A 24,699-nucleotide genomic window follows, 5' to 3' on the forward strand; every position below is an offset into this window, starting at 1 on the left:
ACAGGATTTGATGAGTGATCTCTCCTGGTCGTTGTCTCAACCCAGGAACCCTTTGCTCAATTTTCTCTCCCCATCCAGGTGTGGAGGGCAGTGAGAGAGCAGCTGTGGTGGGTGCGGGGCATGCGGACACTGTCCATGCACGGCAAGGCAGGGAGGAGGAGGAGGGTCCAGGTCAGATTGTTGGGCAGATTGTTGTGGGATTTGCAGTAGTTCTGGGGCTCTCACAGTCCCTTGGGCACAGGCACAAAATGATCAATTGCTACATTTCCAGGCTGGTTCTCCCACAGCTGCCCCTGCAGGGGGGTTTCCAGCCAGCCCTGCTCTGAAAACCATCAAAGGGCCTCACAGAGCCACTGCTTGGGCTCCCTTTGGGGTTTTTGCTTCTTGCAGAGCTGAGCAAACCACAGGCAGCCCTTTTCCGCCCACACAGAATTCTCACCCCTGCAGCAGCTCTAAAGCTGCCAGAATCAAGGCCAAGGGGGAAATGGGGGGCCCTCAGGTGCTGGCTGCAACCTGGGGCTGAGCAGAGCAGGGCTGGGCAATGGCCATCCCTGTGCAGTGGGGCTGGGCCATGGCTGGGCCCCAGCCTTGCATTGACAGGGGTCCCCAGGATGTGCCACCCCTGGGACAGGCACACGGCCAGGAATGTACAGATCCAGGAATGTGCAGGGATATTTCCAGAAGTGCCACTCCCAGGACAGGTCCCCTCATGCCAGGATGTGTCACTCCCTAAGAAAGAATCCTCCCAGGAAACGATCCTCCTGGATGTGCCCCCCCCCAGGACAGAACCCCGTCCCTTTCCCATCTGACTCTCAGCACAAACGGCCGCTTCCTGCTTTTCCAAGGAAAAGAAAGTGAAACTGTTGAGAGGGCACAGCCCAACACCTCCATCACTCACAGCCTCCCCATCCTTCCTGGCACGCCCTAAACCAATTTTTTCCCTGCCCCTGTCTCCCCCCAACCCACTCCCTGCTCAGGTGCTCCCTGGGATTGCTGAGCCAGGAACTGGGGGTGAGGGCCTCTGTCACAAAAGTGAGGAAAATAAGGAAATAAGAGAAATAAAGAGAGGAAAAATTCTGGGGCAGGGGAGGGCACAGAGGTATAGCTATCCAGGACCCCCCATGTGATGCCTGCACAGGAAAAGAGCACCCCAGGTTGCCTTTGCTAGGCTGTGGGTCACCCCAAAATCTGAGACACCCAGGGCAGGAGCTGTGACCCCTGTGTCCACCCAGCCACTTCCCAGCCCTGAAACCCCCATTCCCCTGGGAACTCAACCATGGGACACTATTGCCTTGGTCTCTCCTCCCTGGGGACCCCCATCCCAGGACTGCCATTGCCCAGCACCACCATGGCCTTGATCCCATCCCATGGGCTGCTTTTTGCACCAGAACCCTTATTCCCAAGGGTCCCCTTTTTCCCCCTGCACCCCCAACCCTGACACGCACATGCCATGACCCCAAATCTCTGGGGACCATGTTCCCACAGCACCCCCATCCCTCAATATCCCCAGGCATCCAGACTCCAATTCCCTTGGACCCCCATTCTCCTGGACACCCATCCTTGGTTCCCCACATCCCCTGAACCCCCCACTCCTGGCAACGCCATCACCCACAACATCCCCAGACTATGCAGCGTTGTCCCCAGCTTGTGGCCACCCTGCCCCCACCAAGGGCCATCCCCATGTAGGGACGGATGTGACCTCGCTTCCTTCCCCTTCATCCGAAGAGCCGCCAGCCAGGGGAGCGGTGGCCACAGCAGTGAGTGACAGCCAGTGCACATGGCTGGGGACACCGGGATGGCGGGGAAGGTGGCGCTGCTCCTGTGGGGTGAGTGCCCCGGGCACAGGCATGGTACCCCTGGGATGGGGAGGGGAGGGGGCACAGGGGGGCTGTGGGGTCCCCTGAGGTCCCCAATGTCAGCAGAGCCAGTCCATGTTACCCACAGTGGACCTTGGTGTGACTGGGGATGTAGGGTGGCTTTGTGGACAGGAACAGGGGACAGGAATTTGGGGATGGGGATGTGAGCACAGGAATGTGGGGACTGGCACCTTTGGGCTCAGGTAGCTTTGGGAATAGGGACACGGGAACTGGGATGCAGGGACAGAAGGGGACAAGAATGGTGAGGATGTGGCCATGGGGATGGGATCATGAGCTGGTAGGGGTGACATGGGCCAGCATGGGCAGTGTCCAAGGTGTCCTCATGCCCAGGGTGTCCATAGTGTCCCCATGTTCTGCCTCAGCCTAGGGTGGCCTTGGTGTCCCTGTTCCCAAGGCGTCTCTGCCACAGGGATGTGATGCACAGGTGGCTGTGACACAGGTGTGTCTCTGCCTCTCCAAATCTTTTCGAGACCACCCAGACACACTTTCTCAAAAGAACTGCAGTCCCTATGGAGACAGTTTGGGGACAGCCCCCACACCCCATGCTCCCCTGCTGCTATCCCTGCCGTGCCACCCCCACTGAGCCCTGTCCCTTCTCCCTTCCAGCCCAGACCCTCGGCCTCGCTGGTGAGTCCTCAGGGGATGCCATGTCCCCACCCTGCTGTCCCCAGCCCCACAGTGGCCCTGGCAGGCTGGTGTCCCCTGTCACCTGCAGGTGCCCAGACCACCCAGCTCCTGGTGGAGCCCCCCTGGAGGCCAGCAGTGCTGTGGGACCGGGTGACACTGACCTGCCAGGGCTTGGGGACAACCAGTGCCACCACCTGGTACAAGGACGGGCAGCGTTGGTGGCAGGAGGGACATGAGCGCTTTACTGTCACCGAGAGTGGCACCTACAGGTGTGACAGACCTGGCACCGGCCGCAGCCCCCCCGTGACAGTCTCAAATGGTGAGGGGGGTTCTTTAATGATTCGAGTGGCCCCTGACAAGTCTGGGTCAGCTCCAGTTGGTGGGTGGCCTCACACCCCATGGCTCTGAGGACAAGAGCCTGTCCCCAGGACACCTGGATATCCCAGTGCATCCCAGCTCATCCCAGTGTACCCAGGTGTCCCTGGTGCCAGGGGCACTCACCTCAGAGCTTTCTTGAGCCTCTCAGTGAGATGGGACCCTCCTGTCCCACAGATGATCTGGTGCTGCAGGTGCCAGCACAGGCACTGCTGGAGGGGGACACAGTGACGCTGCGCTGCCGGAGCTGGTTGAACAAGACGGTCACCGAGGTGCGATTTTACCAGGATGGGAAGGATCTGATGGGGCCCATCAATGGGACCGAGCTGTCCCTGTCCCGTCTGCAGCTGAACCACAGCGGCAGCTACAGCTGCAGGGGCTTGGTGAGGTCCTTTATGTCTCGGTCAGCAGCAGTGACAGTGACAGTGCATGGTGAGCCCCCACACGGCTGGAACTCCAATCTCCTCACATCCCAAAGCCCCTTCCCAGTGCACTCAGACTCACAGTCCTCACCTCCCCTCTCCTTCCCTGAGCTTTTCTCAGTGCCGGTGCTGGAGGGGCCCCCAAGCCCACCGAGGGGTCCCCCCTGACTCTCAGCTGCCTCAGCACCCCCAGCCCCCTGCGGCCCCGAGCCCCTCTCCTGTACCTGTTCTACCGGGATGGGCAGGTGGTGGGGGGCCCGCAGGGGTCCCCGCAGCTGCTGGTGCTCATTATGCGGGTCTCCCACTCGGGGAATTACAGCTGCCAGGTGCGCTCCGAGGGGGGGTTTTGTGGACGAGAGGCACCCAGCTCCACGTCACGGTGCGCAGTGAGTGTGGGGATAGGCACAGGGAGCCCCCACAGCCTCCTTGGATGCCCTGCTTGGGGACCTCCACATCCCCCTGAAACCTTTCTTTGGTCCCTCCACCCCTGCCCTGTGTCCCCTCACCTCTCTGTGGTGTGACCCCATCCCCGACATCCCCGACCACACCAATCCCCCTATTCCTATCCCCCCACACTGGCTGCCAGCCCCTACCTGTGGCCTCAGCCCTGTCTGTGTCCCCACAGTGCCTGTGGCCAATGCCACCATCACCCCTGGCCCGCTGCCACACCAGGTGTGTGCAGGTGACAACGTGACCCTGCGCTGCTCAGTGCAGGTGGGCTCAGCCCCTGTCACCTTCACCTGGCTGCACAATGGGCAGCAGGTGGCCCGGGGTCCCCTCCTGGAACTCAGGGACATCGATGTGGGACATTCGGGCACCTACCAGTGCATGGCCACCAACCAGCTGGTACAGGACGGGCACCGTGTGTTCTGGGCACTCAGCCCTGAGCTGGCTCTGGAGGTGACACCTGGCTCACCCTGGGTCACAGGTGGGTTCACACAGGGTCACCAGGGTGTTCAGGACGCCTGCAGTTCAGAGTGACCCCAATGTGTCCCCCTCTATCCCCAGCAGTGGCTGTGAATGTCGGCAGGACCCTCCTGTTCCTGCTCCTGCTCCTGGCTGTCATCGGGGGCTGTCACTGGTGGCACCGCCGGGGTGGGTGACAATGGGGGAGGGGGGTCCTGGAGTGAGGGGGAGCCCCCAGAGTGGGGGCAGAGATCAGGAATCTGGTGGGAACTAGGGCTACTGTGGTGATTTGGGTGTCCCGTGGGTTGTTGGATCTGCCGAGGTCCCGGGAAGGTTCAGGGGTCCTGGGGTCCCCTCGGTCACCCCCTTCCCTTTCCCTTGCAGCTGCCAGGAAGCTCCAGGACAGGTGAGTGGGGGACTCAGGCTGGGAGTCCCCTTTCCCCCTCCCCAGACACCACCCTGAGCCCTCCCCATCCCCCTCAGATCCCCCCGGAGGAGGGGGCTGTGCTCAACACCCACATCATGGGCACTGAGTGGGCAGAGGGTGAGTACAGGGGGGGACAGGGACACATCACACATGGGTGTCACCCCCACCCAGATGCCCACAACTGCTGTCACTCTCTGGGCCCCCACAGGTGTCCCCCAGCCCTGCCCCACCTCAGGATCCAGAAGTGACCAACGCGGAGCTGTCGGGACCCCACGAGGGACAGCGGGACCCCCGTGACTACGATGTCGTGCTGTGACACTGGGGGCACTGGGGGGCACTGGGCGCATCGATTCCCCTCAGGGGTCTCTTATTCCCCTTCAGATGACCCCTTGGGCTCCTCCTTCCCTCTCCCAGTGTTGATGGAGCACACAACATTTTTCCCTCTTACTGTACCCAAAATGATGCTTTTGATTAAACTGTGAGAAACAAGGTTCACTCTTTAAAATTTTTCATGTTTAATAAAAAATAAAAGGGACATTAAACAGCATGCTGGGTGCCTGCAACTGCCAGAGGCACATTGTTATCTACAACAATTCCTCTTCCATACCTTTTCATTGTATATATTTTGAAATATATAATTGGAAGAGTTATACATATTTAAACATTCTTTCCAGTTTATGCGTTACAGGAATCCTTTTACATGGTTTGACCCTTGATTAATTTTCATAAAGTACGTGCCATACTGCAGATTAAATTTATATATTTTATGTCCTCACAAGGCCCCCCTGTTCTGTGGTTTGACAGTTCTTGATAACTGAACAGTCAGTGGCAAATTCCGCTTTGCATTCTTTCTTTTGATGTTTTTTCACTTGCTACTTTTCAATGTGTTCCTATCGTACAGATGAGAAACTCCACCAGTACATTAAATCAACATTAGCTATTTCACAAAGTTATCTGAGTTATTCTCACCATTGTCACTTAGCTACGCAAAAAAAGGCTTTAGCTACTACTGCAACAGTTAATGTTGTAATACACAGCACATTGTCTCTATTTTGATATTTTGGGAGAGCCTAAACTATAATATTTTTATCACATTTAAATATATATTCTACACAGAGTTTAGAGTAAAAAGTCTGACAAACTGTAGTGTACCAAAAGCAGTTAAGAACTGATTACAAACTGTATTGTATCAAAATAATTTGCAAAAACCCAATACAATAGTGAAAACCAATGACTACATAGTCATTCATAAAAGTGGGAAGGTGTATGGAAGGGTTTATTTGACTTATCCTTATCCTGCTCTGATTTTGTCAGCAATAAATTCAATTCATATCTCTAAATCATAAGCAGTTTTACCCGTGACAGGATTTGATGAGTGATCTCTCCTGGTCCTTGTCTCAACCCAGGAACCCTTTGCTCAATTTTCTCTCCCATCCAGGTGTGGAGGGCAGTGAGAGAGCGGCTGTGGTGGGTGCGGGGCATGCGGCCACTGTCCATCCACGGCAAGGCAGGGAGGAGGAGGAGGGTCCAGGTCAGGTTGTTGAGAAGATTGTTGTGGGATTTGCACACCAGTCTGGGACTCTCTCAGACCATGGGGGAAAGGGACAAAATGATCAATTGCTGCATTTCCAGACTGGTTCTCCCACAGCTGCCCCTGCAGGGGGGTTTCCAGCCAGCCCTGCTCTGAAAATCATCAAAGGCCCTCACAGAGCCACTGCTTGGGCTCCCTTTGGGTTTTGTTCTTCTTGCAGGGCTGAGCAAACCTCAGGCAGGCCTGTTTCTACCCACAGAATTCTCACCTCTGCAGCAGCTCTAAAGCTGCCAGAATCAAAGCCAAGGGGGCAGGGGGGACCCTCAGGTGCTGGCTGCCACCTGGGGCTGGCCAGAGCAGGGCTGGGCAATGGCCATCCCTGTGCAGTGGAGCTGGGCCATGGCTGGGCCCCACCCTTGCATTGACAGAGGTCCCCATGATGTGCCACCCCTGGGACAGGCACCCGGCCAGGAATGTGCAGGGACATTTCTGGGACTGCCACCCCCTGGGAAAGGTCCCCCCATGCCAGGATGGGTCGCCCCTTGGGACAAGATCCCCTCAGGACAGGAGCCCCTGGATGTGCTACCCTAGGACAGAACCCCCCACTTTCACATCTGAAATTGAGCACCAATGGCCTCTTCTTTCTTGGCAAGGAAAAGGAAAGTGAAAGTGTTGAGGAGGCACAGCCCAACGCCTCTATCACCCACAGCCACCCCACCCATCCCTGCATCCACCACTCCCCATTTTACGCCTCCCCTGGTCCCTCCAACGCCTTCCCTGCTCAGGTGCTCCCTGAGATTGCTGAGTCAGGAACGGGGGTGAGGGGACATGGTACAAAAATTAGGAAAATAAGCAACAAAGAGAAATAAAGAGAGGAAAAATTCAAGGGTGGGGGAGGGCACAGAGGTAGAGCTATCCAGGACCCCCATGTGTTTCTGCCCAGGGAATGAGCACCCCAGGTTGGCTTTGCTAGGCTCTTAGTCACCCAAAATCTGAAGTACCCAGGGAAGGAGTTGAGATCCCTGTGTCCATTGCACCACTGCCCATCCCTGAAACCCCCATTCCCCTGGCAACCCAACCATGGGACCCCCATGGCCTTGGTCTCTCCTCCCTGGGGAATCCATCCCATAACTGCCATTGCCCAGCACCACCATTGCCTTGATCCCATCCCATGGGCTGCTTCTTCCCCCAGAACCCTTATTCCCGAGGGTCCCCTTTTTCCACCAGCACCCCCAACCCTGGCACCCACATGCCATGACCCCAAATCCTTGGGGACCAGGTTCAGGGGATCCCTGAATCGCCCCAGGCATGGAGACCCCAATTCCCCAGGACCACCATTCTGCTGGACACCGATCTTGGTTCTCCACATCCCCTGAGCCCCCCACTCCTGGCAACACCATCCCCCACCATGTCCCCAGACTATGCAGCGTTGTCCCCAGCCTGTGCCCAGCTTGTGGCCACCCTGCCCCCACCAAGGGCCACCTACATGTGGGGACGGACATGACCTCACTTCCTTCCCCTTCATCCGAAGAGCCGCCAGCCAGGGGAGCGGTGGCCACAGCAGCGAGTGACAGCCAGTGCACATGGCTGGGGACACCGGGATGGCCGGGAAGGTGGCGCTGCTCCTGTGGGGTGAGTGCCCCGGGCATGGGCCTGACAGCCCTGGGGATGGGGAGGGGGCACAGGGGGCTGTGGGGTCCCCTGAGGTCCCCAAGGCCAGCAGTGCCAGTCCATGGTACTCACATGGACCTTGGTGGGACTGGGGATGTAGAGTGGCTTTGGGGACAGGAAGAGGGGGCAGGAATTTGGGGGTGGGATGTGGGGCCAGGAATGTGGGGACTGGCACCTTTGGGCTCAGGTAGCTCTGGGGATCGGGACAAGGGAACTGGGATGCAGGGACAGAAGGGGACAAGAACAGTGAGGATGTGTGTGGGATCTCAGCACCTCAGGATGAAGGTGCAGAGTGACCGAGACCACCCTTGAGGGGCTTGGGAGTCCTGGAATGTTGCCAGAAGTGTCTGGTGGCAGGACTTTGATCCTACACAGGAGATGACACCTGTATGAGGACTGGGAGGATTTCACTGGGAGGATTTTACTGGGTGAATGGTGAAGGGATAAGTTAGTTAGAGTATAAAACACAGGGTTTAGGATTTCTGTACAGGGGGGTCTAGAGAAGTAAGATGGAGGAATTGGGGCGTGTCCTGTCCTTCTTCTTCTTCTTCTTGGCCTCCATCTTCTGTGGTGATGGTGGCACTTTGGGATTGGTCTTTACTAGAAGTGCACCGGTTAATAAGGGTAGACGGCATTGGGAAAAAATTATAAATATTGTACACGTAACTTTGGGTATAAAGATAAGTGACCGCCCCAGGGGTTGCGGAGTGTGCTCATGGCTGGCTTGCTGTGCAGACCTCTGTCAGGCTGAAAGAAAATCTTTTAGATTAACAATTAATAAACACCGAGACCGAAACAAGATCAGAAGTCTCTCCTCATCCTTTGAAGCGCCGGGCTGTCCGAGGCCCCTCTGGGCCTTTCCAGGTCTTTGAAACAGCCGAGAAACCGAGCAAGTGGCATCCCTGAGCTATCCCCAGAAATAAATCAGCGCCGGGAAGAGAAACACTGGAAATCTACAACTGGCGTTCCCTGCGTGGGCTACTCCCCACCAACCCTTTCGGGGGGGATCAGCCCTGAAGAGCTGAAGCTGAAAAGCTGAAGAGCAAAGAGGGCAGCTCCAATCTAGGACGAGTTCTCAGGAGAGCACTGATAGCTCCTGAGGAGAGAAGCCTGAAGAAAAAAGAAAAAGAAGTAGAAAAAAAAAACGGCCAGAAGAGTCTGCAAAAAAACAGCAGTCACTGAGAATTACATCTCTCAGCTTCTACCGAAGACAGTTCGTAGCAGAGCAGCCCGGATCGGAACCGGAAGGCGCCTCCGGATTCTTCTCCTGTGACCTGCTGGACAGAGACGGGAGACTTTGGACAGCTCTGATGACAGATTCGGTGAGAAGGTCAAAAAATAAGAACATAATTGCACACTCTCCCAAGAACAACGGGAAATTTTGTCCGCCTTACAAGGCGTGGATCAAGCACACACAGAAGAGATCCCAAAGAAAGAATTAAAACAGCTATTGTTGTGGGCAAGGCTTAATTACCCACTTGCCGAAACATGCCTGCTATTTGAAGTGGGGTTTTGGCAGGAAATCAATAGGCACTTATATTTCTTAGCGACAAAAAAAGACGAGACAGCGTTAAAGCTGCTCTCACCGGCAAGAGTAATGTTAGAAAAGGCATATCGGTTCAGTCGAAAAGACTGGAAGAGCAACGAAAAGTTGCGGCACCCTCAACAGAAGGGTGGGGAGCAAGGCTCCAGGAAAAAAAAGAAAAAAAAATTAGCTCTGGCCTCAAGAAGCCAGGGGGAAAGGGCTCTCGAGAAAAGAGAGCAGGAAAAAATATTAAAGCCACCGGTCCCAAAACCCAGAAACCCCAGGAAACTCCTAAAGCGTCCTGAAACTCCGGAGAGTACAGGGGAGTCAGGATCAGAAGGGGGGGTGAAGGGGGACAGAGAAGGGATTGGGGGGGACGCTTCCTCGCGGGGGCACAGCGCGCCAGCGGCGGAGCCGGCGGGGAGCGTGGGTGAAGAGATACCGGGAGACACATGTCCTGGTGCGGCTTTTGTCAGCGCGGTGCCGGGGGGTGGCGGCCGCCCCGGAGACACGCGCGGCGGGCAGAACTCGCAAGAACCCGCGGAAAAATTCGGCTCGAATTGCGGGGCAGGGCGGGCCCAGGTGCCGGCGGGGGGCAGGCCGTACACACCGGCGGGAGGAATGGACACAGAGACAGAGTCAGGGACAGACCGAGGGAGGAGACCTCGGAGGTGGAACAAGGGGGAGAGAGTGACGTCAGCTCGGAAGAGACGGGGGGCGGCTCGGAGAGCACGCATGCGCAGAGTAGAGCGCGGGCGGGGGCGGGCCAGGTCCCCTGTGACGTCTCGGGCGAGGAGGGGCCATGCTCGGGATCCTATGTCCCAGCGGCTCCACACCCTCTCCAGACCTGGTACCTCTGGATAAAAACCCTCGGAGTACCAGTCCCTTCCCTTCAAGGGAGACGTTCTGGTGTTCAAGCTCCATTTCCAGCTGAATTAAAAGCCAAACAGACACGGTCTCAAAACAAGATCACGAACACGGCAGTTGACAGGACGAGGGGCAGTCGAGCTCATGCTGTCATCTGAGCTGGGGAGGCCGGTGACAGCGCCACCTAGTGTGGGGCAAGGCTTTCGCTTGTATCTCCACAGATCAAGGTCTGACGTGGGTGTCGGCACGACACGTGAAACCATTTCGAGTGCGAGAACATGAAAACGTGGATCCGAGAAACAATGATTCAAGTAACAAAGAGACGAGTACTCAGACAGGAGTCGAGACTCAGACTGCACAAGACGACTCGGAAGAGAAATAAAAAGAAACTAAGGACTTTGGGGGAATTCTCTGTTAAGGTCCTGAAAGAAAAGCTAAACAATGATTTCACATAGAAGCGAAGCCATGAGTTTTATGATGCTTATCTGCATCATTCTTTCATTCATTCCAGTAAGCAATGGGGGTAATATACCTATTAGTCAGCAAAAGCAAAATGTGTGGTAGAATTCTTTGACATCTCTCCCATTTGGAGAGAAATTTTAAGGGTAGAATTCTTTGACATCTCTCCCATTTGGAGAGGAATTTTAAGAGTAGGATTCTATGTTTTAATAGTTCTCCTAGTCCTCATACTTGTTATCCCATGCATATTTGCATGTTTAAAACACGCTATGAATCGGATAGCAAAAGAAGTTTTCCTGGTGCAAACAGAAGGGGGAGATGTGGGATCTCAGCACCTCAGGATGAAGGTGCAGAGTGACCGAGACCACCCTTGGGGGGCTCGGGAGTCCTGAAATGTTGCCAGAAGTGTCTGGTGGCAGGACTTTGATCCTACACAGGAGATGACACCTGTATGAGGACTGGGAGGATTTCACTGGGAGGATTTTACTGGGTGAATGGTGAAGGGATAAGTTAGTTAGAGTATAAAACACAGGGTTTAGGATTTCTGTACAGGGGAGTCTAGAGAAGTAAGATGGAGGAATTGGGGCGTGTCCTGTCCTTCTTCTTCTTCTTCTTGGCCTCCATCTTCTGTGGTGATGGTGGCACTTTGGGATTGGTCTTTACTAGAAGTGCACCAGTTAATAAGGGTAGAAGGCATTGGGGAAAAATTATAAATATTGTACATGTAACTTTGGGTATAAAGATAAGTGACCGCCCCAGGGGTTGCGGAGTGTGCTCATGGCTGGCTTGCTGTGCAGACCTCTGTCGGGCTGAAAGAAAATCTTTTAGATAAACAATTAATAAACACCAAGACCGAAACAAGATCAGAAGTCTCTCCTTGTCCTTTGAAGCGCGGGCTGTCCAAGGCCACTCTGGGCCTTTCCAGGTCTTTGAAACAGCCGAGAAACCGAGCAAGTGGCATCCCTGAGCTATCCCCAGAAATAAATCAGCCTAAAAATGCCGGAAAGAGAAACAAGAAACCGACAGATGTGTCCATGGGGATGGGATCATGGGGATGGGATCGTGAGCTGGTGGGGGTGACCCGGGACAGTATGGGCTGTGTCCATGGTGTCCTTGTTCCCGGGGTGTCCACTGTGTCCCCATGTTCTGCCTCAGCCCAGGGTGGCCTCGGTGTCCCTGTTCCCAAAGTGCCTGTGCCACAGGGATGTGGTGCACGGGTGACTGTGACACAGACATGTCCTCGTGCCTCTCCAAATCTTTTGAGGACAGACACACTTTCCCACAAGAACTGCTGTCCCCAGAGGGACAGTTTGGGGACAGCCCCCACACCCTGTGCTGCTGTCCCTCCAGGGCCAGCCCCACCCAGCCCAGACCCTCGACTTCACTGGTGAGTCCTCGGGGGATGCCATGGCCCCACCCTGCTGTCCCCAGCCCCACACTGGCCCTGGCAGGCTGGTGTCCCCTGTCACCCACAGCTGCCCAGACCACCCAGCTCCTGGTGAAGTCCCCCTGGAGGCCAGCAGTGTAGTGGGACCTGGTGACACTGACCTGCCAGGGCTCGGGGTCCACCGTTGCCACCATCTGGTACAAGGACAGGCAGCACTGGTGGCAGGAGGGACGCAGCAACATCATTGTCACTGCAATTGGCACCTATATGTGTGACAGACCTGGCACTGGGTGCAGCTCTGCCGTGAGGGTCTTAAATGGTGAGGGAGGTTTGGGTGTCCCCATGCTGGCACCCGTGGGACCCCAAGGGCTCTGGGTGTGTTACGGTGCATGGGTCACAAGAGTGGGAGACGCCAGTGTTGGAACTGGGGACTCCTGGTGTGCTGTGTGTGACTCAATGGGGCAGTCCCAGTGCAATCAGGTGTGACAGGACCCTTCTGTCCCCTAAACTATCTGGTGCTGCAGGTGCCGGCGCAGTCGCTGCTGAAAGGGGACACGATGACACTGCACTGCCGGGGCAGGCAGAACCACACGGGCACCTTGGTGTCCTTCTACCACGAGGGGAAGGAACTGCAGGGGATCTGCAATGGGACAGAGCTGTCCCTGTCTCCTCGGCAGCTGAACGACAGCAGCAGCTACAGCTGCCGTGGCCAGGTGGGATCCTGGGGGTGGAACGAGTCAGCACCAGTGACAGTGGCAGTGCACGGTGAGCACCCCACAGCCCCCACCCTGACACCCTCACAGCCCCTCCCCAGAGATTCAGGCCTACAAATCCCCCTCCCCTCTCCTGCCCTGAGCTCTTCCCGGTGCCGGTGCTGGAGGGTCCCCCCAAGCGTCCTCAGCAGTCCCCACTGACTCTCAGCTGCCTCAGCACCCCCAGCCCCCTGCAGCCCACAGCCCCCATCCTGCACATGTTCTACCGGGACAGGCAGGTGGTGGGGGGCTTGCAGGGCTCCCCGTAGCTGCTGCTGCCTGCTGTGGGGGTCTCCCACTTGTGGAATTACAGCTGCGAGGTGCGCTCTGAGAGGAAGAGCAGGACCCGGCTCCACATCACGGTGCAAAGTAAGTGTGGGGATGGGCTCGAGGAGTGCCCAACCCCCCCCCCCCAGGTCCTTTGGTTGGGCACCTCCATGTCCCCCAGACACCTTCCTTGTGTCCCCTCACTTCTCCCCTGTGACCCCTCATATATCCATAGTGTAACCCCATCCCCAACCTTCTGATTCACACCCATTCCCCAGTCCATATCCCTCCACACTTGCTGCCAGCCCCTCCCTGTGGCCTCAGCCCTGTCTGTGTCCCCGCAGTGCCTGTGGCCAATGCCACCATCTCCCCTGGTCCCCGGGCACAGCAGGTGTGTGCAGATGACAACGTGACCCTGTGCTGCTCAGTGCAGGTGGGCTCAACCCCTGTCACCTTCACCTGGCTGCACAACAGGCAGAAGGTGGCCCGGGGTCCCCTCCTGGATCTCGGGGACATCGATGTGGGACATTCGGGCACCTACCAGTGCGTGGCCACCAACCAGCTAGGACAGGACGGACACCGTGTGTTCCGGGCACACAGCCCAGAGCTGGCCCTGGAGGTGACACCTGGCTCACCCTGGGTCACAGGTGGGGTGACACAGGTGGGGTCACAAGGGAGTGCAGGACACCTGGGGTGATGGGTGATCCTGATGTGTCCCCCTCTGTTTCTTGCAGTGGCTGCAGGGGTCGGTGGGACCCTTTTGTTCCTGCTCCTGCTTGTGGGTGCCATTGTGTCCTGGCACCAGGGGCACCGTATGGGTGGGTAACAATGGGGGTACAGGGCTCCCAGGGAGCTGTAGAGGCCCACAGAATTGGAGAAACCATAGAGAAATACCCACAGCACCACAATTGTGACTTTGGCTAGGGTTCCTGTAGGGTTTGGGGAGGTGCTGGATGGTCCTGCAGGGATGCTGGGGATTCTTTCTAAGGCCCTGGGGGTTTTGGGGGAAGTCTCTGTCCCTCCTGGGATTTGGGTTCTTGAGTGTGAGTTGTTTGGGGACACTGTGGAGGCTCATGGATTCTGGGGGGCTTCAGGGATACTTGGAGGCCTTGAAGGGGTTCAGGAATCCTAAGAGGGGTCAGGGCCCTGGGACCCCACAGTCACTCCTCCCCTGCTTCTATTGCAGCTGCCAGGAAGAAGCAGGAAAGGTGAGTGGGAGGCTCAAACCTCACTCTCCAGTTTTACCCCAACCTCCAAGACCTCCCATTCCCTCCCTCACATCACCTTTATTCCCTCAGGGCCACTCCGGATCCCCTGACCCCCCCCAGAGGAGGGGGAGGTGCTGTACACCCACGTCGTGGTCACCAAGAGGGCAGGGGGTGAGTACGGGGGGGACACACGCAGAGGGACACGTCACCCACCAGTGTCACCCCACCCAGATCCCACAGCCCATGTCTCTCGCAGTGTCCCCCCGTGCCACCACCCTCCAGGATCCCCAGGTGACCTACGCAGAGCTGCGGGGACACCAGGGGCGACCGTGGGAACCTTGTGACATCTACAGGAATGTGCTGTGACAATGGGGGGATCTGGGGGGAACTGGGGGTCCCCACCCATTGGATCCCATTTGGGTGTGTCTTGCCACTAAAAACTGCCCCTCTGCCTCCCTGTGGGGGCACAAGGATCCCAAAGGGCTGAGACAAGAACAATTTCCTTAAACAGCAACCAGAGAGAATAAAACCAACAGCAACAGCAACAAGGTTCAGAGTCCAAATGGTCACACAAGGAAAGATTTCCAGGGAAAGCACACCAAAAAAGAACAAACCCTGAACACTTCCCCCAGAACGTTTCCTCCAGCAGAAGAACCTGGCAGGGCCCTGGAACTTCCTTGCTCTGATGGCCACAGCAACCTTCAGCAGGCTCTGAATTCTCTTCTCCCGTGTCCCAAACCCCTCCTCTGCCGTGTTCCCCACACGAGGATGTCACAAAGGCCCTGTAGGGGTTCCAGAGCCTCCCCTTTTGCCAGGGCAGTCGGGTTCAAGCCACGGTACTTGGTGGGGTGTCAGAGACAGGAAAAGTTTCATGTCTGAAGACATTTTGGAACACCTATGTGTGGCAGGGGTGGGTCAGGCCTTGCTTTTGGTGAGACAGGGCTCCATCTGTCCAACAGTCTGTCAGCTGTGGCACACTGGGGACAGTGTGATGCTCTGCCAAGGCCAGCTCTGCAGTGGTCGGGTGACCAGAAGTGCCGCCTGAGAATAGGGCCCTTGGTGTCCCAGCTGGCTTAAAAGGCAGAGCATGAGGTGGGCAAGTGCCTGACCGTGTCTCCTCTTCGGGTGTCTGTCCCATCCATGCTGGAACCCAGGAGTTGGCACCTCATTTAAATGAGAAATATCTACCAAGGAAAGTAGGAACATTCCTGGAATAAGAAGACCAATCTCTAAAACTCTTTTTCTAATTTGAAAGATTATGGGGATACCAGACAAAAGTGTAGGAAAAGGAATATCAGCTCTTTAGTGGGAAATTTTTAAAACAGAACAGAACAAACAACACAAACCCAGAACTTTCCCTCCCACTCAGCGCTGTTGGTTTTTGTGGCAGTTATAACGGCGGCCAGCAGGGGGCGCTGCAGGGAGCACTCACAGCCAGCAGGGGGCGCCCCGGTCCAGCTCCATCCCCTCAGGGGCCATGGCGGCCTCGGACGGGAGGCAGGAGGGGAAATCGCTCCTTTTGCAAACTCACGGGCACCAATTGGTCCCGGCACCACCACGGGCAGCGGGCAGAAGCCGCCAAGGCAGCAGGTTGGATCCCAGTGCCCACCGGCAGCGTAGCAGTGTCCCGGGGCCAGGCACGTGCCCTGCACAACACCCACGTCTGCTCTCCATGATCCTGAATGGAAGGAAGGCAGCAGCTGACCCCAGGCAGGTTTTGAGTGCACAGCAGCACCTCTGGTGGCTTTACACCACAATTCCTGCAAACCCTCAGCCTTTCACTGAGGTGAGGAGGGCAGGGATGGAGCAGCTTTCGGGACACTTGGAATCCACACAGGGTCACTCCCCACAGCCCCACCACGGCCACCGGTAGAGGCACTGACCAATCCTTCAACACTTTTCTAATTTTGTGGACAAAGTCGGAATCCAAGCATTCTTTCCATGAGGTTCCTCAAGGCTGCAGATTTTGTTCAAGAAGGAGGTTCCCAGGAAGGTTGTTTGCATATTGTTGTGCGATTTGCAGTAGTTTTGTGGTTCTCTCTGTCCCTTACAAAGAGGAACAAATGATCAATTGCTGCATTTCCAGGCTGGTTCTCCCACAGCTGCCCCTGCCGTGAGGGTTTCCAGCCAGCCCTGCTCTGAAAACCATCAAAGGCCCTCACAGAGACACTGCTTGAGCTCCCTTTGGGTTGTGTGCTTCTTGCAGAGCTGAGCAAACCACAGGAAGGCCCTTTCCGCCCACACAGAATTCTCACCTCTGCAGCAGCTCTGAAGCTGCCAGAATCAAAGCCAAGGGGCCAATGGGGACCCTCAGGTCCTGGCTGCCACCTGGGGCTGGCTAGAGCAGGGCTGGCCAATGGCCATGTCTGTGCAGTGGTGCTGGGCCATGGCTGGGCCCCACCGTTGGATGGCCACTGGCTTCAAGGAGCAGGAGTTTGGGGCCTCCTTCCTGCTCAGGGTTCCATTCCCCAGCTGCATTTGCTGGCTCAGATTCTGCAGGGGATGAGCAAGAATGGAGAAGTCTGGACCCCTCTGAAGCTGCCAAGCTCCCGGACAGGACCCTCTTACCCAGCATGTGTTCCCCCTGGGACAGGATCCCCCCGGGACAGGAGCCCCCTGGATGTGCCCCCTAAGGACAGAACCATTCCCCCCCATGTGAGAAAGGTGTCAAATGGCCTTTTCCTTCTTCTGCAGGAGACAGAAAGTGAAAGTGTTGGGGGGTAAAAGCTGCACTCCCCCATCCCCCACAGCCTCCCCAGCCCTCCCTGCAGACCCCTCACCCCTGGGCTTCCCCCACCCTGGGCTTTCCCCAGCCTGTTCCCTACTCCAGGTGCCCCCAAGGACCATCAAGGCACGAAATGGGGAATTGTGAAATTGAGGGGTAAAATGATGGAAATGGAATAAAGAGAGGGAAAAATCACTGGGGGCTGGCGGACACAGACCCAGAGCAGCTCAGAATCTGTCTGGGGTGACACCCTGGACACCGGCACCATGTGGGGGTGGTGCTGGCTCTGGGTCACCCCAAAATCTGAAGCACCCAGGGAAGGAGCTGCAACCCGTGGGCTCACCCAGCCACTGCACATGCCTGGCACCCCCATTCCCCCGGGATCAGAAACATGGGACCTCCATTCCTTATGTCCCACTCTCTCTGCAGCCCCCATCCCAACACTGACATTCCCTAGGATCTCCATGTCCCAGCACTCCATTCCCAAAGAACCCCTTCCCTTTCATTCCATCCCCTGAAATCTTCCTAGGACCCATGAATCTACCATCCCATGAAGTCAAATCCTTGGAGCCCACATTCCCCTGGGACTCCCATCCCTGAGTCCCCCCAGGTATGGAGACGCCCATTCCAATGGCACCCCCATTGCTGGATATCCCCTCTCCTCAGGATATTTACCCATTTACCAGTGACCCCATTCCTGCCTCCCCAAAACCACCAAATTCCCAACTCCTGGGAACACCATGACCCATTTTGTCCCACCCACCCGTGTCCCCAGCCTGTTCCCACCCTGCCCCCACCAAGGGCCACCTACGCGTTAGGTCAAGACCTGACCTCGCTTCCTTCCCCTTCATCCGAAGAGCGGCCAGCCAGGGGAGCGGTGGCCACAGCAGCGAGTGACAGCCAGTGCACATGGCTGGGGACACCGGGATGGCCGGGAAGGTGGCGCTGCTCCTGTGGGGTGAGTGCCCCAGGCACAGGCCTGACACCCCTGGGATGGGGAGGGAAGGGGGCACAGGGGGGCTGTGGGGTCCCCTGAGGTCCCCAATGCCAGCAGAGCCAGTCCATGTTACCCACAGTGGACCTGGGTGTGACTGGGGATGTAGGGTGGCTTTGGGTACAGGAAGAGGGGGCAGGAATTTGGGGATGGGGATGTGGGGACAGGAATGTGGGGACTGGCACCTTTGGCTCAGGCAGCTGCAGGGATAGGGACAAGGGAACTGGGATGCAGGGACAAGAACGGTGAGGATGTGGCCATGGGGATGGGATCACTGGGATGGGATCATGAGCTGGTGGGGGTGACCTGGGCCAGCATGGACTGTGTCCGTGGTGTCCTCGTGCCTGGGGTGTTCTCAGTGTCCCCATGTTCTGCCTCAGCCCGGGGTGGCCTCGACATCCCTGTTCCCAAAGTGTCTGTGCCACATGGATATGGTACATGGGTGGCTGTGACACAGACATGTCCCCCTGCCTGTCCAGACTTTTGGGGACCACCCACACACTTTCCCACAAGAGCATCTGTCCCCACGGGGACAGTTTGGGGACAGCCACCATACCCTGTACCCCATGTGCCTCTGTCCCCATGGTGACACCCCCACTGAGCCCTGTCCCTTCTCCCTTCCAGCCCAGACCCTCGGCCTTGCTGGTGAGTCCTCAGGGGATGCCTCGTCCCCACCCCGCTGTCCCCAGCCCCACACTGGCCCTGGCAGGCTGGTGTCCCCTGTCACTCGCAGGTGCCCAGACCACCCAGGTCCTGGTGGAGCCCCCCTGGAGGCCAGCGGTGCTGTGGGACCGGGTGACACTGACCTGCCAGGGCTCGGGGACTGCCGGTGCCACCACCTGGTACAAGGACTGGCAGCGTTGGTGGCAGAAAGGACAGGACCGCCTCACTGTCACCAAGAGTGGCACCTACACGTGTGACAGACCCGGCACTGGGCGCAGCCCCCCCTTGACAGTCTTCGATGGTGAGGGGAAACCTTTAATGATCATGGGGGCCCCAGAGCGGTAAGGGTGGGCTACATTCCCTAGGTGGCGTCACACCCCTCGTGTGACAAGAGCCAGTCCCCTGCACACAGGGACATCCCAGTGCACCCCAGAGCACCCCAGAGCACCCACATGTCCCCGGTGCTATGGGCACCCACCCCAGACCAGTCTCATCAGTGAGATGCGACCTTCCTGTCCCACAGACCAGCTGGCGCTGCAGGTGCCAGCGCGGGCACTGCTGGAGGGGGACACCTTGGCACTGCGATGCCGGTGCCGGCAGGAAAACCATCTCACCAGGGTGCGATTTTACCGGGAGGAGAAGGAAATCAGGGGGTCCCTCGGGGGGAACAAGCTGTCCCTTTCACTTCTGCAGCTGCACCACAGCGGCCTCTACCAATGTGAGGGCGTGGTGGGGTCCTGGCAGTCACGTTCAGCACCACTGACAGTGACAGTGCATGGTGAGCGCGCCCATGGCTGGAACTTTAATATTTTGACACTCCCAAAGCCACTTCCCAGTGCTCTCAGACTCACAGTCCTCACCTCCCCTCTCCTTCCCAGAGCTCTTCTCGGTCCCAGTGCTAGAGGGTCCCCCCAAGCTCACCGTGGGATGCCCCCTGACTCTCAGCTGCCTCAGCACCCCCAGCCCCCTGCGGCCCCGAGCCCCCCTCCTGCACGTGTTCTACCAGGATGGGCAGGTGGTGGGGGGCCCGCAGGGGTCCCCGCAGCTGCTGGTGCCCGCTGTGAGGGTCTCCCACTCGGGGCATTATGGCTGTGAGGTGCACTCCGAGGGGGGGGTCAGTGCAGAAGAGCAGCAACCGGCTCCGCGTCACGGTGTGCAGTGAGTGCAGGGATGGGCACGGGGAGCCCCCACAGATGCCTCGGAACCCCCACACTGCCTGGCATCTCCCAGGCCTCCCTGACACCTGCTCTGGGGCACCCAACCTTTTCCAGATCCCTCCCTGCCCCCCCCCGTCCTTTCTCGGGTCTCTCCCCGGGACCCCCAGCCCATACAGGGGTACCCTCATCCTTCCCTGGTGCATTTTCTGTGTCCTGCCATCGCTGCCCCGGGCCTCTCCTAAGCTCCCCCCATTCCTGGCTTGTGTTTCCCTCCATCCTTCGTTGGGTCCCCTCCCTCATCCCTGGGTCCCTCCACCCCTCTCTGAGGTCTCTGCACATTGCCCAAGTCTCACCATCCCCTCCCATGGTCCCCGTACCCTTCCTGGTGTTGCCCACCTCCCTCTCCAGGTGTTCCCTCCCTGACCCCCTTATCATCTCTCGGGGTTCCTTTCTAAGCCCCCCTCCCCCAATCTCTGCACCCCCTCTCCCTCACTGGAAATCCCCTGCCTCTCCTTGACACCCCCCCAGGTCCCTCACTGTCCCCTGGTGTCCCACTCTCCCGCAGGGGTCCCGCCCTCAGGGGTGTCACTGTCAGTGCAGCCCCGTGGGGTCAGGTGGCACTCGGGGAACACCTGGAGCTGAGCTGTGCAGTGGCCATAAGGACAGGTCGCCTGTCCTTCTCATGGCATCGGGAGGGCTCAGGGGCACTGCTGGGCACCGGCCCCCACCTGGAGCTGCACCACGTTGGGGACAATGACAGCGGCCAGTACCGGTGCCGGGTCAGCGACAGGGACAGCGTGGCCGAGAGTGACCCCCTGAATGTCACCGTCCTGGGTGAGCAGGACCCTCGGGCTGGGGGTGACCCCACCCACCGCACCCCCATCCCACCTTGAAAGGTGCCAGCCCTGTCTCTATCCCCGCAGTGCCCGTGGCCAATGCCACCATCACCCCCGGTCCCCTGTCACACCAGGTGCGTGCAGGTGACAACGTGACCCTGCGCTGCTCAGTGCAGGTGGGCTCAGCCCCTGTCACCTTCACCTGGCTGCACAACGGGCAGCAGGTGGCCCAGGGTCCCCTCCTGGAGCTCAGGGACATCGATGTGGGACATTCGGGCACCTACCAGTGCGTGGCCGCCAACCAGCTGGGACAGGATGGGCACCGCGTGTTCCGGGCACTCAGCCCGGAGCTGGCCCTGGAGGTGACACCTGGCTCACCCTGGGTCACAGGTGGGGTCACACAGGGTTGCTGGGGGCTTCAGGGCCCCTGCAGTTCAGGGTGACCCCAATGTGTCCCCTCTGTCCCCAGCAGTGGCTGTGAATGTCGGCAGGACCCTCCTGTTCCTGCTCCTTCTCCTGGCTGTCATCGGGGGCTGTCACTGGTGGCACCGCCGGGGTGGGTGACAATGGAGTAGGACGAGGTCCTACAGGAATCAGGGGGAAGCCCCACACACTGGGGGGGCCGTTGGGACATCACCCAAATCCCCTGAGCTGGAGGAAGCTGAGCCCCCAGTGACCTTTGCTTGGGGTGCTCACAGGTTGGGGGGTCTTTTGGAGGGTCCTGGGCTGTCCCAGGAAGAGCCTTGAGGAATATTGGGGTGTCACTGGGATCTCCTGGGGGCTTTTAGGGAAGTGTTGGAGTGTTGTGCAGGGATGTTGAGAGCTCTTCAGGAATCCTGGACCAGTTTGGAGGCATCCCTGCATTCCATTCTTGGGGTTCCTTGAGGCTTGAGGGGTGCTCAGAGGTTCAGGGTTCCTGGGAAGGGGGTTGGAGTACCTGGGTGGCTCAGGTGTTCTGGGGCTCCTCAGGGGTGCTTTGGGGTGCAGGGGCCTTGCAGTCCAGTAGAAATCAGTGTCTCGTGGAGGCTCAGGGCTCCAGTGGGCATTTAAAGGTTCCAGGTGGGGTTGGGGCCCAGGGGACACCCCATGATCACCCCATCTTCTTTTTCTTGCAGCTCTCAGGAAATTTCAGGACAGGTTAGTGGGGAGTTCCAGCCATGACTCTGCCTGACCCCCTGCCCAGACACCCCCTGGCCCCCCCCTTATCCCCACAGGGCCCACCAGAACCCCCTTATCCCCTGGAGGTGGGGGAGGGGCTGGACATAAGGAGGCAGGGGTTGAGTATGGGGGATATGTGGGGACACGGACATGTCACCCATGGCTGTCACCCCAAGCCAGGTGTCTCTTACTGTCCCCCCCAAGGACCCCCAGGTGACCCACGCAGAGCTGCCAGGACCACACAGGCGACTTCAGGACACCAGTGACATCCATGGGAACGTGCTGTGACAACATGGGACACTGGGAGTCCCCATCCCATGGCTCCCGTGGTGGGCCATCCGGCCTGGGGTGATGGCCACGAGTCAGGGGGGCTGCACAGGGCACCCAGTGCTCCCCTTTCCCCCTCCCAGCGCTCCCAATCCACCCATGGCTCCCCAGGCTCCTCCCAGTGCCAGGGGACACTGGACCCATTTCCTTTGTATTTGGTCCAAAATGCAGCTTTTTGGTTAAACTGGCAGAGATGGTGTTTGTTCAGCTTTGTGGGGCTTTAGGAATGGCATTCTCCAGTTCTGGATTGCCACTAAAACCCAGGGGCTGCTGCCCTTTCCCTACCGCTCCTCATGGAGGCACAAAGATCCCAAAAGTCTGACAATTCCTGAATCAGCAATGAAAGAACAAAACCAACAGCAACAGTAACAAGGACTAGAGACCAAAATTGTCACACAAGGAACGATTTCCAGGGAAAGCCACCAACAAAGAACAACCCCCGAACACTTCCTCCCCCATCACGTTTCCTCCATCAGAGGAATCTGGCAGGGTCCTGGACCTTCCTTGCTCTGATGGCCAAAGTGGCCTTCAGGAGGCTCTGGATTCTCTTTTCTCCTGTCCCAAACCCCTCCTCTGCCATGTTCCCCACACGAGGGTTTCACAAAGGCACTAAGGAGGTTCCTGAGCCTTCCCCTTTCCCGGGCAGTCAGAATCAGGCCACGGCACAGGGCAGGGTGTCAGAGACAGGAAAAATTTGATGTTGGAGACATTTTGGAACAGCTGTGTGTGGCAGGGGTGGGTCAGGCCTTGCTTTTGGTGAGACAGGGCGCCGTCTGTTATTTGAACATAAATCCCATTATTACCAGTTAGATTGTGCCTGGGCCAGTCTGACCCTTGCTGCTGGGCCAAAGGCAGCAACTGCGGTGTATCACCCCAGAGATACCTTGGCTTGCTGGTGGTTGCAGCTGGGCACTGAACAAGTCCAGGCTTGTTAGGAACCCCGTTTACCTCAGGAGAAATGGCTTCAGGCCATGGTGAAGAGAAAAAGCAGATGGTTTCTGCTGGAGGGTTTAATGTCCAGAGGTTTATTCCATGGTTACAGAGGTCTGAACGTGAGCAACTGCTCCAACAGAATCTTCGCTGCATGGTCTGTTTCACATTTTAAGCTCAGGGACAGTGGGAGGGGAGGTACAGGTGAGCCACCAACCAGGTGAGAGGGGCAGGGTCTCAGGGGAAGATGACACCCAGTCAGGCCAATGACCCCTGGGCCTGAGGGGCATCCTTTGAACTAGACCAATCACACGACGCCTTGCTGGAATGTTGAGCCTGATTGACAGGACTCACTCAGCATGGGGGCAAGGGGGAAGGGAGAGAGGTATAGGCACACCTGGGGGGATGACCTGGAAGGCCAAAATGGGACATTACAGCACACCACAACATCTCCCCCTAGTTTTGTTTAAAAAGAAGAGGACTGTGTTTGTGGTGCAGAATGATTGCTAAACCATGGTTGGTAAACCAGTTCTTCCTCTACAGGAGGGTGAGTGTTTTCCACTGAGGCTTCCAGGTCATCTATTGGAGCACTGACGGCTTCCAAATGGTAGACCTCAGGAGGGGGAGATGAGCTTGAAATTAACTTGAGCACCATGCATTTGATTAGTCTAAAAAAATGCTATAAACTACAATAACTATAACTAAAATAAACAGCACTAAAACACAGTTTTCAGAATAGATCCCAACGAGCGCAGGAGTCCCCAGCCTTTGAACAGTCCATTCAGCCCGTTGTCAGTTTCTCTGTTGATGTCCGGGAGCCTTTGTCAAGGTAGTCCATATGTGGTTTGGGCTGAGGGGCTATGCAGGAGATCACAGGTGGGATGATCACGAGTAGGACGAGAAGCAGGCTCGGTCTCATGGCGTCTCGAGGCTACACACGAACAGTGGGATCTAAACTGGTACAAAAACTTGAAACAAACATATATTACAAACTATTCCAGATAGGAGGCTTAAATGGAATTTCCTCCAGAGAACACGTGCGGCGTTTTCTTCTCCAGGCAGCATGAGCAACCTGGGGTGCTTCTGTGGATTTCTCTGAGACCTTGGGAACATAGGGCTTTACCCATTTGGAAGGAACCCACCTTAAACCAGAGGGGGTGGACACACAGGCATATCCACGTCCCCAAGTAACCAATTTGTAAGGTCCCACCATTTTCCAAGTCTCAGGGTCCTTTACTAAAACTGGAGGTTTTTCTTTCATTAACCTATGATTGCTCCCCCCAAAGTGGCGTAGGATGGGTGGGTTCAGGCTATCAAAAGAACAGTTCAGAAAATTTATTGTGAATAGCGCCCCGGATAACCGGATGTGGGGAGGTTCTACCTTCAGAACCTGTTGTTGCTGGTCCAGGACCCTTTTAATATCACAGTGAGTTCTTTCTACAATGGCTTGACCTGTAGGGGAGTAGGGGATGCCAGTTTTGTGCTCTACTCCCCATTGCTGCAGGAAGCTCCCGAATTCCTTGGATTTGTAAGCAGGCCCATTATCAGTTTTCAGCTCCTTGGGGATGCCCATGAAAGAAAAAGCCCGTAAGAGGTGCTTAATAGCAT

General features: G+C 57.2%; 1 protein-coding gene across 1 annotated transcript in view; it reads left to right on the forward strand.

Moving 5' to 3' along the window:
• LOC134429428 (low affinity immunoglobulin gamma Fc region receptor III-B-like) overlaps window positions 1-24,699 on the forward strand; it is a gene marked incomplete at its 3' end in the record, with an annotated part of 135,223 nt that overhangs the window by 9,412 nt on the left and 101,112 nt on the right. The window contains 3 exon segments of the mRNA XM_063176588.1: window positions 2,484-2,504; window positions 2,593-2,823; window positions 2,922-2,924. Coding sequence (XP_063032658.1) covers window positions 2,484-2,504; window positions 2,593-2,823; window positions 2,922-2,924 — 255 coding nt within the window.

Source organism: Melospiza melodia, chromosome 25 (assembly GCF_035770615.1).
Source record: "Melospiza melodia melodia isolate bMelMel2 chromosome 25, bMelMel2.pri, whole genome shotgun sequence".
NCBI classification, from domain to species: domain Eukaryota; kingdom Metazoa; phylum Chordata; class Aves; order Passeriformes; family Passerellidae; genus Melospiza; species Melospiza melodia.